This window comes from Felis catus, chromosome B1 (genome assembly GCF_018350175.1).
Source record: "Felis catus isolate Fca126 chromosome B1, F.catus_Fca126_mat1.0, whole genome shotgun sequence".
Taxonomy (NCBI): Eukaryota; Metazoa; Chordata; class Mammalia; order Carnivora; family Felidae; genus Felis; species Felis catus.
This window is the reverse complement of record NC_058371.1, coordinates 62138619-62154414: the sequence shown is the minus strand read 5'-3', so window position 1 is coordinate 62154414 and position 15796 is coordinate 62138619. Positions and strand designations below refer to the sequence as shown.

Genomic DNA, 15796 nt, shown 5'->3' with positions numbered 1-15796 from the left:
GTCTGCCAGCTCATATTATAAGGTTAGTATAATTTTGATTCTAAAGCTAGACAATGAAAATAAGAGCAAAAATAGTATGGGTCAATTTCTTTTATAAATCAAAATGCTAAAATCCAAAATAGGTGCATAAGGGTCTTCTCTAACTGGATAAAGTGTTTAAGATGTGCTGCTTAAATATGACTCAAAAGCACAAAACATAAAGGAAACGTGTATCAAATTTATTGTGTTGAAATTAAATGCATTTATATGAATTGAGTACATTGAATTAACTATAATCAGCATTGACTATAAATCAGAAACTACTGTCATGAAAGAAAATTGGTATCAAGAGTGTATAACAAGAACCTACAATCAATAAGCAAATGACAAACCTTTCAAAGGAAAACCATCTCCAAAGTGGGAACAGCCCATTCTCAAAAGAGAAAACTTTTCTAAAAATGTATACACAATACTTAGTCTCACTAGTTATCATGCAATGTGTTTCTTAAGATTTGTTTCTCTTTATATGTACATTTACATAAAGAAAATGAATTGATTTCCTAGTGTCCTTCAAAGGTGCTCAATTGTTGTTTTAGTGTTATGTGCTAATGGACTAAATGGTGTACAATACGATTGTTGATTATCCTTATCGATGCTTCAATTGTCCCAGTTTTGGCCGGTGGAGGCTTGTTTACTGATTTCTGAATCCTTTAACATAACACTTTTATCTCTGGTAGCTTCATCGCTTTCTGGTTTATGGTATATATTCCAGGCCCATCTTATTCATTTCCTAACTAAAACTTAGAATCAGTAATTTTTCCCAAAGAGCCCTGCTTGCTTTACTGGGAAGTTTTCCTGGGTGCTCACGGTGTTTATTACCAGTATGTTGGTCATTTATTTTTTTCCCCCCAGGCTTTATTTTTTTTTCTAGGTCAGAGTTAGGAAATATGTGTATATATTATTTTTATTACGTTAAAAACGAGCAGACACCTTGATTATTATTATCTATTGAACTTCTATTTTGTGCTTGATATTATGCTAGGTACTAGGAACTCAACAATAAATAAGGCAAAATCTCTTTCCTTAGGGATTAATAATTTAGTACATCACAGCATGGTGACTAAGTTAATAATACTGTATTGTATAGTGAAAGTTGCTGAAAGAGTAGATTTTAAAAGTTGTTGCCCTACACATAAAATTTATAAGTGAATAAGACAATGGATATATTAGCATATATAAAATCACTACTTTGTACACCTTAAACTATACAATGTGATATGTCAATTGTAATTGAAGAAAGCTGGAAAACAATTTAGTATATTAGGTAGGTTCCTTTAACAACCATTTAAAGACAAATTGACTATTTAGCCTTCTTTTTTTTTTTTTTTTCTATTTTACCATTTAAAACATTAGTAGGCTCAGGTTCCTGAGGGTCACTTTGAATCATTGCAAAGAACATTAAAAATAGATAAAACTGCCAGAATTAGTCACATCGCCCTAGCAACTGCTCACAATATAAGTTTTACGTTATATACCTATAGCTCTAACTACGCTATCCCTGAATGACAGTCCATCATTACAATTGGCTACAGTACACACTTAAATTACTTTTTCTCAGAGACTGTGGCTCTAATAGTTATTCATTTGCTACTTCATAAGAGACCACTAATGAAATACACGAAAAAAATGGATTTTAAACATTAAACATTAGTCCCTTCTGGAGGGCTTCTTTAAGACCTTTTTAAAATTAAAAAAAAAATTTTTTAGACATTGTTTTATAAGTCTCTAACAACTTTTCTTTTCTTTCTTTCTTTCTTTCTTTCTTTCTTTCTTTCTTTCTTTCTTTCTTTCTTTCTTTCTTTCTTTCTTTCTTTCTTTCTTTCTTTCAATGTTTATCTTTGAAAGAGAGAGACAGAGCATGAACAGGGGAGGAGGAGGGGTAGAGAGAGAGGGAGACACAGAATCCAAGGCAGGCTCCAGGCTCTGACCTGTCAGCAGAGAGCCTGACATGGGACTCATACTCACTAGCAAGGAGATCATGACCTGAGCCAAAGTCATATGCTTAATCGACTGAGTCACCCAGGTGCCCCAAGCCTCTAACAACTTCTATGTCATTTTATAATTTTTATTTTTTAAATGTTTATTTATTTTTGAGAGCCACAGAGAGAGAGAGCAGTAAGGTGCAGAGAGACAGGGAGACAGAGAATCCCAAGCAGGTTCTGCACGCTCAACACAGAACCTGATGTGGGGCTCAAACTCAAACTATGAAATCATGATCTGAGCTGAAATCAAGAGTCAGACGCTTAACCGACCTTAGCCACCCAGGCGCCCCTATAAGCTTCTAACAACTTTTAAAGTGAATTAATATATGGATTGTTTTTTTATGCCACTGGATTATTTTGCTCAATTATATATATATATATATATATATATATATACATATATATACATATATATATACATATATATGTATATATATATATTACATATATATATGTAAAATTTTTATTCAGGTTATGCATTTGGAAGCTTTTTTTAAGAACTTGTAATTTATTCTCTTTTAAAATGAACTCATCTGTAACACTACAGAGAGATTGTGGATTTAATGGCCAATTTTTTTTTAATGTTTATTCATTTATTTTTGAGAGAGACAGAGAGACAGAGAGAGAGAGTCCCAAGCAGACTCCACGCTGTCAGAGCAGAGCTCCAGCTCATGACCCGTGCCGAAATCAAGAGTCAGACTCTTAACTGACTATGCCACACAGGTGCCCCTATTTATATTTCAACATCTGTTTTCTTTTCCTTTATTACCCTAAACAAGGCTTGAAACACTATGGGCAGATTACTCAATAACATTAATATTGCAACTAGGTAAGCAGAGTTGGGCGAGATCGTGACCTGGCTGAAGTCGGACGCTTAACCGACTGCGCCACCCAGGCGCCCCATATTTTTCAATTTTTAAAAAATTTTATTTAAACTCTAGTTAGTTAGCATACAGTGCAATATTGGTTTCAGGAGTTGGAATTCAGTGATTCATCACTTACATATAATGCCGAGTCCTCGACATAACAAGTGCCCTCTTTAATCCCCATCACCTACCTGCCAATCCCCAACCCATCTGCCTCCATCAACCCTCAGTTTGTTCTCTATCGTTAGGAGTCTCTTATGGTTTGTTTCCCTCAGGCTCTTTTTTTCCCACTTCCCATATGTTTATCTACTTTGTTTCTTGTATTCTGCATATGAGTGAAATCATATGGTGTTTGTCTTTCTTTGACTTATTTCGCTAGCATGATATACTCTAGTTCCATCCTCTTTGTTACAAATGGTGAAGATTTCATTCTTTTTGATGGCTAATATTCCTGTGTGTGTGTGTGGGGGGGTGGGTGTGTACTATATCTTCTTTATTCATTCATCAGTCGATAGACATTTGGGCTCTTTCCACAGTTTGGTTATTGTTGATAATGCTGCTATAAATATCAGGGTGCACGTGCCCCTTTGAATCTGTATTTTTGTCCTTTGGACAAGTGTGGAAACACTACACATTTAATGTTAGTATAAGCTGCTGACACTTTATAGATCTTTTATTTATTAAAAAAAATTTTTTAGTGTTTATTTTTGAGAGACAGAGCGTGAGTGGGGGAGGGGCAGAGAGATAGGGAAATGAAGAATCTGAAGCATCTCCAGGCTCTGAGCTGTCAGCATGGAACCTGATGGGGGGTTGAACTAAGGACCCATGAGATCATGACCTGAGCCGAAGTCGGATGCTTAATCGACCGAGCCATTCAGGTGCCACTATAGATCTTTTAAAGTACCAGTTTAAAAGGTTGAAAATAATATTGACAGGATATTTCACTGTTTGTTTGTGGTTTTTTTTTTTTTTTTTCAGTTTTTGCTTGTTTTGGTGTGAGTAAAGTTCCCTTTATCTTCCCAATTATTTAAAATCCCTGAGACTATGGGAGGAAGAAATAGAAATCAGTGCATGGAATCCAGTTTTTTAGGATATCAGTGAGTTTTTAAATTATGTAAAGTTTATTTCACTGAGTACATGTTGTTTTATGGGTTGGCAGTGGGGGATATTAACCAAAGAAAAACCCCGCCTTGGACTTGTGCTCAAGAGGAAATCTTATACAAAGGTTGGAATGTAGCATTTTCTCTCAGTCTTTCCTAACAGTAGACTAAATAAAAAATGGAAAAAAGTGGGGAAAAAAAGATTCTGTTTATGTGAATAGATGACCAGCCAGTGGGTAAAATGTAGCTAAAATATAGAAAACAACAAATTTGCATGAACAGTCTTACTTCCAGGAAGACATTAAGATTTATTCCAAGAGCTAGTGTCAATATTTAGAAAATAAACAAACCTAATTAAGAAAGAAGTATCAGGGTTGACGCCCACACAAGTGGCCACAAGTGTAAACAATTAAAGGCCTGAGGGAAGAAAAAACAAGTGTTTGCTCTGTCATTACAAGATGTATGATGTGGGAAACATAAATAAACCAAATCTTGGTAGCAGTTGCTTATATATTCATTTTTGAGCAGTGTAAGAATGGCAGTTTTTAAAAACTGACGGACTACAGTAATTTGTTTTCTAAATTTAAAGGTTGTAACAAATTATTAGGTCATATGCAAAAAAAAATTCAATATTTATTTTTACATTGTTTGATCAAAGTATGTTTTTGTCAGTGTTTTCTCTTTTGAGACAGAGTTCAGAATGAATATTTGTGGTATGGGTGATATTTTAAAAATGTTCTGAGAAATCCTATCCATGGGCATTGTGGGCTATAAATGCAGATTGATATGGTATTTCAATGGATCTTTTGTTATGAGAACAATTTTGTTTTCTGACTTAAAAAGAAAGACGTTTATTTGAAAATTTAGCATTTACTCATATCCATAATGTACAATTGCATTAGAGTAGAAAAAGATAAGATTTAAAGAAGACAACTTGTTGCTTGTGATCTGTATTCATAATCTATTGGTCAATCTAGATTCATCTTGAAACTCATTAGTATCATGGAAAATGACTTTATTATCAAATGTCTCTATATTCTGGAGAAATATTCTTTGCTTTAGCGTGGTATATATGTATGTGTGTATGTATGTGCATATGTATATGTTTGTTTTGCATTTCAGATTGAACATTTGATTTTGTATTGTGATTACGTTTTATTTCCTGATTTAGGAAATAATCAAAGAAGACTGTGTTTCACTCTAGTGACAGTTATGGGTTCTTTTTTTTTTTTTTTAATTTTTTTTTCAACGTTTTTTTTTTTTTTAATTTTATTTTTGGGACAGAGAGAGACAGAGCATGAACGGGGGAGGGGCAGAGAGAGAGGGAGACACAGAATCGGAAACAGGCTCCAGGCTCCGAGCCATCAGCCCAGAGCCCGACACGGGGCTCGAACTCATGGACCGCGAGATCGTGACCTGGCTGAAGTCGGACGCTTAACCGACTGCGCCACCCAGGTGCCCCAGTTATGGGTTCTTTGAAGGGACCTTTCAATTTGGAGGATGTTTGGACAGGTTTTTTTTTTTTTTTAATATATAATCAGTAATCCAAACTGTATCTAGATTTTTATGTCACACTGTATCCCCTCCCTTCAAAAATTCTGTCTTTGGTGGATGAAGACATCTTGTTTGAAAATGGCCAGATAAGAGTCATGTTACCCAGAGGCACCTTTCAATCCAGTTTATGAGGGAAGGATATATAATCCACTTTATTAAAATTTTTTTAAATATTCATTTATTTTTGAGAGACAGAGAGACAGAGCACAAGTGGGGGAGGGGCAGAGAGAGAGGTAGACACACAGAATCTGAAGCAGGCTCCAGGCTCTGAGCTGTCAGCACAGAGCCTGATGCGGGGTTCAACCCCCCAACCGCAAGATCGTGACCTGAGCGGAAGTAGGATGCTTAATCAACTGAGCCACCCAGGCACCCCAGTGTATCATTTTATTTAACTCATCATTTGTAACTCACTATGTGAACACTTTTCTTTTAATGTTTATTTATTGTCAGAGAGAGAATGAGTGAGCAGAGGAGGAGCAGAGAGAGGGGGAGAGAGAGAATCCCAAGCAGGCTGCACGCTGAATGAAGCTAGACATGGGGCTCTATCTCACGAGCAAGATCATGACCTGAACTGATATCAGGAGTCGGATGCTTAACCGACTGAGCCACCTAGCAGCCTATGAACACTTTTTAATGCAGATGAGAAGGCTTTGCTCATGCTATGTGATAATATATGGTAGAAGTGAAAATGCAGATCTTGAAAAAAAAACCTAGAAATTATTTTAAATAAAACATTTCATGGGCTGTTTTTTTCCTTCCAAGATTTTATTTAAATTCAAGTTAGTTAACATATAGTGTAGCATTGGTTTCAGAAGTAGAATTCAGTGATTCATCACTTACACCCAGTGCTCATCACAAATGCCCTCCTTAGTACCCATCACCCATCTAGCCCCCCCCCCCCCGCCCACCAGCCCTCCAACAACCCTCAGTTTGTTCTCCACAGTTGAGAGTCTGTTTTACAGTTTGCCTCTCTCTAACCCCACCATGTTCATTTGTTCTGATTCTTAAATTCCACATAGGAGTGAAGTCATAATTGCATTTGTCTTACTCTGACTTATTTTGCTCAGCATAATACAGTCTAGTTCCAAAGGTCATCACAAATGGCAAGATTTCATTCTTTATGATGGCATGGGCTGTTTTCTTAATAACACTCACTACAGTAATTGGACTGCAAATACTTTTTTATTATTAGAAATTTAAGAAGGAGATATACTGTACAAAAAAATTCTTGGAGTGCCTGTGTGGCTCAGTCAGTTAAGTGTCCGACTTTGGCTCAGGTCATGACTTGGCAGTTCGTGGGTTCAAGCCCTGCGTCAGGCTCTGTGCTGACAGCTCAGAGCCTGGAGCTTGCTTTGGATTCTGTGTCTCCTTCTCTCTGCCCCTCCTCCACTCACACTCTGTCTCTGTCTCCTTCTGAAAAGTAAATAAACATTAAAAAAGTTTAAAAAATTCTCATTCTTATATTTTTTGAAGAGTAATTATGAAAGTCTATATAAATATATACATATTTATTTCTATGTTGTATTAAGATTTTAAAAATTTCAGATAATTGTTTCACAAACTTGGAACTTAAATTGACTTTTATGTGTGTCATTCTGGGGGAAAATTTTATTCTGTGCATATGAGATGCCAGCTGAAAATTATTTTCCCTTTTAAATATTGGAACCTTGTCTCCAAAATGTGTAATTAGAATTTTGCCAAATCTTACTTTTCCTTGGGAATTTGCTTAGTGGTTGTCAATCAAGTAAAAATAGTTGACTTTTGAGACTTCATTGTTGTCCTTGTCCGAGGAAATTTTTACTCAGCCTTTATTGTAGGCTAGAGCAGCCAAAGCAACCTTGTCAGGACTTCACATGGCATCATTCTTCCTCCCTAAATCCAATATCAATAAAAGCAGAAAGTTTAAACTGTATATGAAAACAGTGTAATGAGCAAGTGCTCTTGGCTATTGTTGAATCTTTGAGCTATCTCTTCAAATCCCATAAATCTCATGATAACAGATCTCCTAGTTCAGTCCGTATTTCCTGACCATATCAGTGTGATGTGTAGAGAAAAGCAGACACGTTTCCCATAACTGCACTTAATAATATATAGTACTGGAATAAAAAAGGAAGACAGTTGCCCTTTAATTTTTTTTTTTTTTTGAGTATATAACAGTAATCCACTCTGGATTGAAAGGATTTAAAATACTCCTTCCGTGGAATGGTGAATATCAGTATTTTGGGTCTTAAGGCAAACCTGTGAAGTACATAGCCTGGCTAGCCTTATTTTTGTCATGCACGATTTATAGCCCGATGCACGGTATTTTCTCATTCACATTTTTTGTGTGTCTCAAAACATATTGAGGACCTACTTTATGTCAGGCACTCTGGCAAGTGAGGGATTAAAGATGAGTGACGCATGCTTCCTGTGGTCAGTATTTTCAAAATTAGACTGACGAATCAGACTGTTGAAAACATGGTATGAAATCTTGCATGCTGGCCTACTCCTGACGGAAGCACAGGCAGGACACAGAAGTCCTTCTGGAAGGACTTTCTGTAGGTAATGCCCAAGGAGACTCCATTACAGTACACTGTCAAGTAGTAACCAGCTGTCAGATTCTTTAGCATTAATTCAAGTAAATGCATCCATTTTTGTGAGGGTGTTTAGTTTGCAAGCATTTTCTCCTGAATGGACGGGAAGGCTTTGCTTTTGGCAAAAGTAGTGGCTCTTTACTTTGTGTGATCCTTTCTGACAGCCTGTGCTGGACCTCTCCCCTGCAAAACATGTGACTGAGCGCATAAACTCCTATGTATGTTTTGTATACAGCTTTTAGGAAATCGCAGGCTAGAAGCCTCCTTAAAGTTGACTGCTGGATCCCAGCTTCAGAATGGAAGGGCTAAAGATCTTTGGGGAGTCCCTGAAGTGGGTGGAAGAAGTGTCACTGAAAGTCGTGGTGTAGGGAGTCCCGACCTTGGATTGCCTATTCTGACCATACATTCTTTTATAAGATATGTTTACTCTACCTACTACAATAAAAGCTACTTGCCTTCCTTGGTCTTCGATTTAAAAAAATAAAAATGTAGTACAATGAATGCAAATAGCCTTCAGAAGAAAAACAATACCTGTGGTTTTCCATGTAGTTTAAAAATTGTTCTTGATATTTTATGTTGGCCTATTGGTTAGCTCCAAACCCATTTTTGACCATAGGAATCCAAGCAGAATTCCAAACAGATAGTAAATATTCCAATTGCACTTGAGCATTTCCCTAGTATTATGATCTATAACCAGTTTCCTGTATTCCTTTCAGTTCTGATAGCCCCAACCTCAAATCACTGTACTAAATGGGGCTAGTGAGTAGTAATTCATATTTTTCAAACTATTTCTCATTTTTGTGATGCAAAACAAAGAGAAAATACCATAAAGAAAGAAAAGTAAAAAACCCCAAAGTGGATTTGAGAATTAGAAATATCTTGGAGCCTGAATAACAAATACATACTAGATTATAATGCAAATTCTAAATCCATGTAATATAAGGGGTTGTGGTCCAGTTTGCTACACCAATGCATAAGTAAAGTATTCTAGCATGGAGAAATAAGACACTCAGATTTATGTAGAAGATGGATTAAGGAAACCCTCAGATGTGTGCAATACAAAGAAAGAAATTGTGCGTTTTAAACTGTGTGATGGGTTGTAATTTTAAGATGGCTGCTTTTTCTTTTTTTGTTAATGTTGATAGTATCAACATTTAAAGATATATATGGCCTGCAGTGTATATCAAGTCTGCACAGAAATGAATTGGCTTTGTCGTTCACTACTGCTTGTTCTCAAAGAAATATTTGGTTTTCTCCTGAAGCGGTTCATGGTGTATTCAGACCTGCCACACCGTTCTGAAGCTTTGAGTTCAGGAAAAATAACACTAAATAAAAAAAAAAATGGGTTTATGTATTCCAGAACGGTTTTGTTTCCTCTTAAGAATCATCTGGCCTTGTGCCTTTTCTTCTCCCCAGAAGTAATGTTTTTGCTCCTGTGAAGTGTTATATCTTTGGACTGCGGATCTGTTTTTGATATAATCCATCCATCAAGACATGAATCCTATTGCATGTGAAAAGTCGTTACAAGAAAATAAAAATCTAAAACACATTTGAGTTTTATTTTACTCATACTACTTTTATTATATAAATGGGGTACTGACAAACTACGTTTTGTTTGGTTGAGTGCCTCAGTGTTCAAGTTAACAAGCTGATTCAGAGAGGAGTTTATTCTTGAGAAAAAAAAATGATGCTAGTCAAGATGATGGCAATGACAATTATTTGCAGTAATGGCAACTTGTTAAAAATGTAGGATCTGAGCCTCTCCAGACCTCCTAAATCAGAGCTTCCATTTTAACCAGATCTGCTGTGATTCCTATTCGAATTAATGTTAGAGTAACACTATTTTAGTGTCTCTAGTTGCCCTAAGAAAGGAAGAGCCAGGCTGAGAGTCACTGCCAGTCCGTGCCCTCAACTAGTATCGTAAATACATACGATGGAAGATGTAAATAACTAGCAAACTTTAATTTACCTTAAAGTGTAAAATCTTGGGGGGAAAAGGTGCAAAATTTATTTTTTATGAAAACTAGTCAGTCTTTTATGTAATTGCAATTTTTTTTTTATTTAGGCAGGTCATCTATTTCTTGAGATGTCTGGGTTTAGGGGAGTGGAGCATCAGCGGTTTCTTCCACATGCGTATGAAGCCGATTAGAATCTGGATTCAATTTCAGGCATCAAGACCAGCCTCTTAGCCAGTGCTATAAACTGTTCTACAGACCTTTCATTACTTTGTCTCTACAATAGTGAAAGATAGTAAGCATTTCCCTACTTCATGCTTTTCCATTGACAGTAGGGCACAAGAGAGGGGTTGATAAGAGGATTCAAATTTTAGTGAATATTTTTCCGCATGTTGAGGTGATAACCTTCCTTAAACTAATTTCTATCTTCTCCCTCTCTAGATTTACACATAAATCTAACCCCTTCTTATATCATTTTGCATGAGGGAACTAAACTGGGTGAATAATTCTACATAATAAACTTTTGACCAAAGCCTAAAGTATTGTATTGCTTTCGGCATTGAAATGTAAATTGTATAAATTAACTAACTTTATTAACTAGTTTTTTATAGTGAAAGTTCGTAAGTATTAAGTTTTAAATCTACTAAAAGACAGTGATTGGAAAAGTATGGAGGATTTTTTTCACTTCCTAAAGTTCTAATGTATTTTCCCCCTTTCCCATTTGGTTTGCAAAAGAAACATTTGAAGTAAATTTTAGAAAAGAAAATTTGTAAGCCTGTATCAAGAAACAATATCCCACAACTTCCAGGGCATTTGTCAATGTTTTAATCTCATGATTATTCTCTTAATTTGCTGTGTTTCTTAAAGTTATTATATTTTGACATCTGGCAGCACTAAGAGATTGATTAGTTTAGCTTTGGACTCAAATATACAAAGAGGGCATTTTTTGTTGATGTGTATTTCTGACTTTAAAAGAGAAATTCATATACTGATTTTAAAGAAATTATCTCATTTTTTTCCCCACAATGGTTTGTAGAGCTTTATTTTATTAAGCAGTATAAAAGACTGGATATAAAAGATAGCGTGTTTTCAGGATTTGGGTCAATGATTTTGAAGCTCCTGAAAATTTGGACAATGTTTTATTTAATATGAAAGATCAAAGGTGTAGCACCTAGTCATTGACTACAGTGAAGTGACTTAGTCACTTCAACTAACATTGACTAAGCCAATGAACTGACTTCAGTATTTATTTATACATTTCACAGAAACTCAGAGGCAATGCCATATTTAGAGAAAGTGTATCATAATTGTCTACAAGTGTGATGAGTAAGGTGCTGTGACAGTAAAATATTTAGTTACTACTACCTCTCCTGCTACCTGGCTGTGAAGACCTGCTTTTGGTCACAGGCATCCACTGCAAATTCAAACACACTTTCATTTATTTGCAAATGAGCCATGAGTGCTGAACTCTTTCCTAAGATCCCCCATAAATTAGTGACCATTTCGTTCAGAGAAATGACTTACTCCCTTCCCTCCCTCAAACATTAAAGTAAGGAAATGTGGGTCATATCCTTTTATAAGTGGCTCATATTATACTATTACAGGTTCAATATTTTATTCAGTTATAAGTACTTTCTGAAATATCTATCTGAACCACATTTCCATAATTTTCTCAAAATTTTCTGATTAGCTTTGTTTGCATTGACTTTGCTCTGAAGTATTTCATTTTAATTGAACTTTTCTTTTTTAGCTGTGTTTTGGGGTGATATTGCCTTAGATGATGAAGACTTAAGTATCTTTCAAATTGATAGGACAATTGACCTTACACAGAATCCCTTTGGACTCGGACATACCACAGGTATGGTTGATTATTTGATTGAATTTGTGTTCATTTTGCAGAAAAGATACTTTTGAAATGCTAAAAGTACTCTTTCAATCACTTTTCATGTCCTGATCAACTTCCATTTCTTAAACATAAATGAGCCTATTTGCAAATTTATATTTTGTTAATAGTTTTAATTTTATTAATTTAACAAACATTTTGTAATGTTTACCATGTATCAGGCCTGATTTAAGTGCTTTTCAGATATTAACCTTTTGAATCTGCATAATAACCCTATGAGGGGTGGCTATACTAATATTTTTACAAGTGAGGAGATCAAATTAACTGTATTTCTTATTTTCTTCTTTCAAACTGTATTGTCTTTCCCATAATATATACTTAGTTTGTTTTTAGAATATGTGAGAAATAACCACTTATTTTATCAATTTCTTTTTTTTTCTATTTTAATGAACTGACTACACAGAATTTTTTGCAATTTCGATTTCTATAAAAATTTTTAAAAATTGCTAAATATGAGGAACATCATTGCTGCTAGTAGTCTTGAGGCATTGTTTTTGTAAAGTTTTATAATTACTCTTATCCTTATAATTTTATAACTGAAGACACTTTTTTTTCCTCATAATTAACCTTCTTCTAAACCTATTTATATGTGTTTCAGGCCTGTCTAATATGAAGTTATAATTGTTACAAAATCATCATTTCAAACATATAAATTCCATTCTTCAAAAATGTTTCTTATAACTACTTAGGAATGAATACATTCAAATATTACCTCATCTTTCTAGAATGTTCAATGAAAAAATTTCAAAAATTTTTCTCAAGTAGCACAGCAAAAATGTGACTGTGTAATGCAAATAATCAAGCAGGTTATTAGTCAGTGAACAAGCACTCTAACTTATTTGCCTTATAAGGACTTAATTGATTTTTTCCTCCAAGAGGCTTATATAATGTAATGGTTTTTGTTATTATTTTTGTTTTTATTAGCTTTAATCTAGGTAAATAAGTTTTGGTATTAATTTCAAAGGGGGAAAAGGTATTGGAAAGAAATAGTTCAAGGTCCAAGAACAGTTGGTTGTCTTTATGGGTTTCTGGCCCTTTCATCGTCAGCCTAAAGAGACTCATGAACCATACTCTGGTGATATGAATTCATCTGCACTTGTTCAGATATCATTAGTGGTTATATTGTTTGCTCAGTGCTGACTTTTTGTTATTTGTGTATTGAAAATTAAACAAAAAAGGAAAATAGGAGATAAAATTAGGAGAGCATTTTAGTAAAGCCCTGGAATGAGAATCATAGGACTTAGGTTTTCCTTAAATGCTCTGGTTTCTGACTTGATGACAGGAAATCTACCTTTTCTAGCCTTTTTCTAGTTGGTAAAACTGCGAAAGGACATATTTCCTTATCCTGACCTCTTCTTCTACCTTTTGAGCTATAAAATTCTTTACATCTATTTTTATAAGTGTTGCCAATTACATAGGATAACGGAATGCATTTTGCTGCTGAACATCCTTTTGGATTCCTGTGACGTTTTTCTAATTATGTGTTACTGTTTTTTATAAATTATCAAAACTAATTTTCTAGTTTTATGTGAACATATTATAAAGTATAACATGCTTTTAAAAATGTTTTCAAAATTGATCACAGCCTTGGAGCAAGACTTGCACTATACATTTGCTTTTCTAATGTTTTTATTTCCAATGGCTGATTTGACTTCTGAAAATATTCAGTTTACATTGGAGACATAGCTGGAATGCAGTCAACAGGGCAGAACAGCTTGCTGTCATCCTATATAACACTATGTGATGTCAAGGTCACAGTGAAGAAAAATGTTCTGAATTATCAATAGATGACTCAATTGCCATGATGTCCAAATAAAGTCATTTAGATTGCTCTCTGGATCACCCTCACCCCCTTGATTTCAGCTACCAAAATTGTGTTTGTAGAATGTTTACACTCTCCTAAGATTTATGGGTATTCATGACTCTAACACTCTAAGACCCCATGAAAAAAAAGATGTCCAAAGAGAAACCAATGTAGCCTGTTGCTATGGTTTATTTGCAAGAGTTTTAAAATACAATGAGTTTAACTTAACTGTTTTCTTTTATTCTTAAGGTGGATTTGGAGACCATAGTATGTCAAAGAAACGAGGGGCTCTCTACCAGCTTATAGACAGGATAAGAAGAATTGGCTCTGGTATATCAATGTTTAAAGTTGCAGACGCTTGACTTGATGTACAGTAAATATTATACTAATAGCAGTTCAGTTTGCCATTAATATGCAAAGCATGTAAAGGGTATAGGCTGAGAAAAAGTCCTGTATCATTTTTGTTAGCTGATGTTTAATGTAAGTTTCTTAGAACTTAAGTTGGAACTTAAATTTAATGAATAGAACGTGAAGTTGAAATGTTTTTTTAACTTATTTTCAGCTTCTCCTTATTATAAGATGTATTTGGGGGTTATTTTACGGTTGATATTTATTTTTGGTGCAATGGTTATCACACTAAGGTGTTTTTATCAAGCATGGAACTACATCAGTTTTAATCAAATCAAAAAATGTTTAATCTGACAAAAAATGTTTGTTTTGAAGTAAAGTTCACTTAAAGTAAATTGAGAAACTGATTTGTTAGATTAAGAAAATAGTTGAGAATGTTTGATCCTTCCAAAAACATACATAGAAAAACAGCCTTCTGGTCTCATAATTAGTTAATACTTCTAGTATTGAATTTGTTAAACACTGTTCGTATATTTTAGAGTTTTTAGAAGAGTTTTCTGTTCAAAGTTTATATCCTAATGTTTTTTTTAAATTGATGAATTGTTAATTAAGTAATTGATAGTACACACTTCCAAGCGATAATTTTCCCAAGCAAACTAGACCTGTTAGGGACACGGGAATAGGGGCATACTTTCACTGTTGTGTCTGAAGTATAAACCAGTGAGTTATTTGTGTCAATGGTAGTAGATGAATAAGAATGAATAATAATGAAGATTTAGGAAAAACAAAAACAGTAACAAAAATATTTTGGGGCACCCGGGTGGCTCAGTCGGTTAAGCATCCGACTTCAGCTCAAATCATGATCTCACAGTTTGTGAGTTTGAGCCCCATGTCGGGTTCTCTGCTGACAGCTCAGAACCTGGAGCCTGTTTTGGATTCTGTGTCTCCCTCTCTTTATTTCCCTTCCCCACTCATGCTCTGTCTCTCCCTCTCTCTCAAAAATAAACAAACATAAAAATTTTTTTTTTTTAAATATTTTGAAAGGCCACCAAGAAAATTAATGACTACAGACTCAAAAGCTTCTCTAGGAGTAGGTTGCATTTTAAGTTGGCTTGTTCACGTTGTGTACTGATCTCTAAATAATGCTAGGTCACCTGGATGTGAATCCAGAGGAAATTTGAACAGAGATCTACTGGCATTCCAGGAGGCCGAGACCATATCTAGCTCAACATTATTTCATTTACCCTCTCTGTAATGCAATCTTCATAATTTTAGGCCATACGATTGAATATCAATCCTGATTTAAAAGAATGAAGGATTTAGCAAGAGTTAAGAGGAGTTTCGAATATCTTGTGACTTTTTAAACAACATTTATTTTATCGTCTGGTGGTGAATTGGCAGTGCTCTAGTGTTAGAATACAGGAAACAGGTTTTTTTTGTGGCCTACAAGTCTGCCTGACTTCTATCTGTTGTAGACTGTTGTATGAGAATTCATTAAAGTTGCTAAGAGAGCATCATTAAGAAATAGGATTTTGACGTGAAATGCTTAAATATTTTAATGTTTTTCAAGTATGTAAGGTAAATGAAGTTCTTTAACGCATTGACTTTAGGCATATTTACACAAATATGTAAATAAGACATTTTAACTTCAGTCTTTTAAGAGGAAATGATT

At 34.7% G+C, this 15796-nt stretch overlaps 1 protein-coding gene across 5 annotated transcripts in view; it reads left to right on the top strand.

Moving 5' to 3' along the window:
• The window catches only part of TLL1 (tolloid like 1), a 213917-nt gene that overhangs the window by 74474 nt on the left and 123647 nt on the right, over positions 1-15796 (top strand). For 3 of the 5 annotated variants that reach the window (XM_023252694.2, XM_023252695.2, XM_045055704.1), the window contains 2 exons: positions 11820-11927; positions 14026-14106. In XM_023252694.2, coding sequence (XP_023108462.2) covers positions 11820-11927; positions 14026-14106 — 189 coding nt within the window. Of the gene's footprint in view, positions 1-9814; positions 10365-11819; positions 11928-14025; positions 14145-15796 lie in introns of those variants that run through there. The other 2 variants (XM_023252696.2, XM_023252697.2) reach the window with 2 other exon arrangements.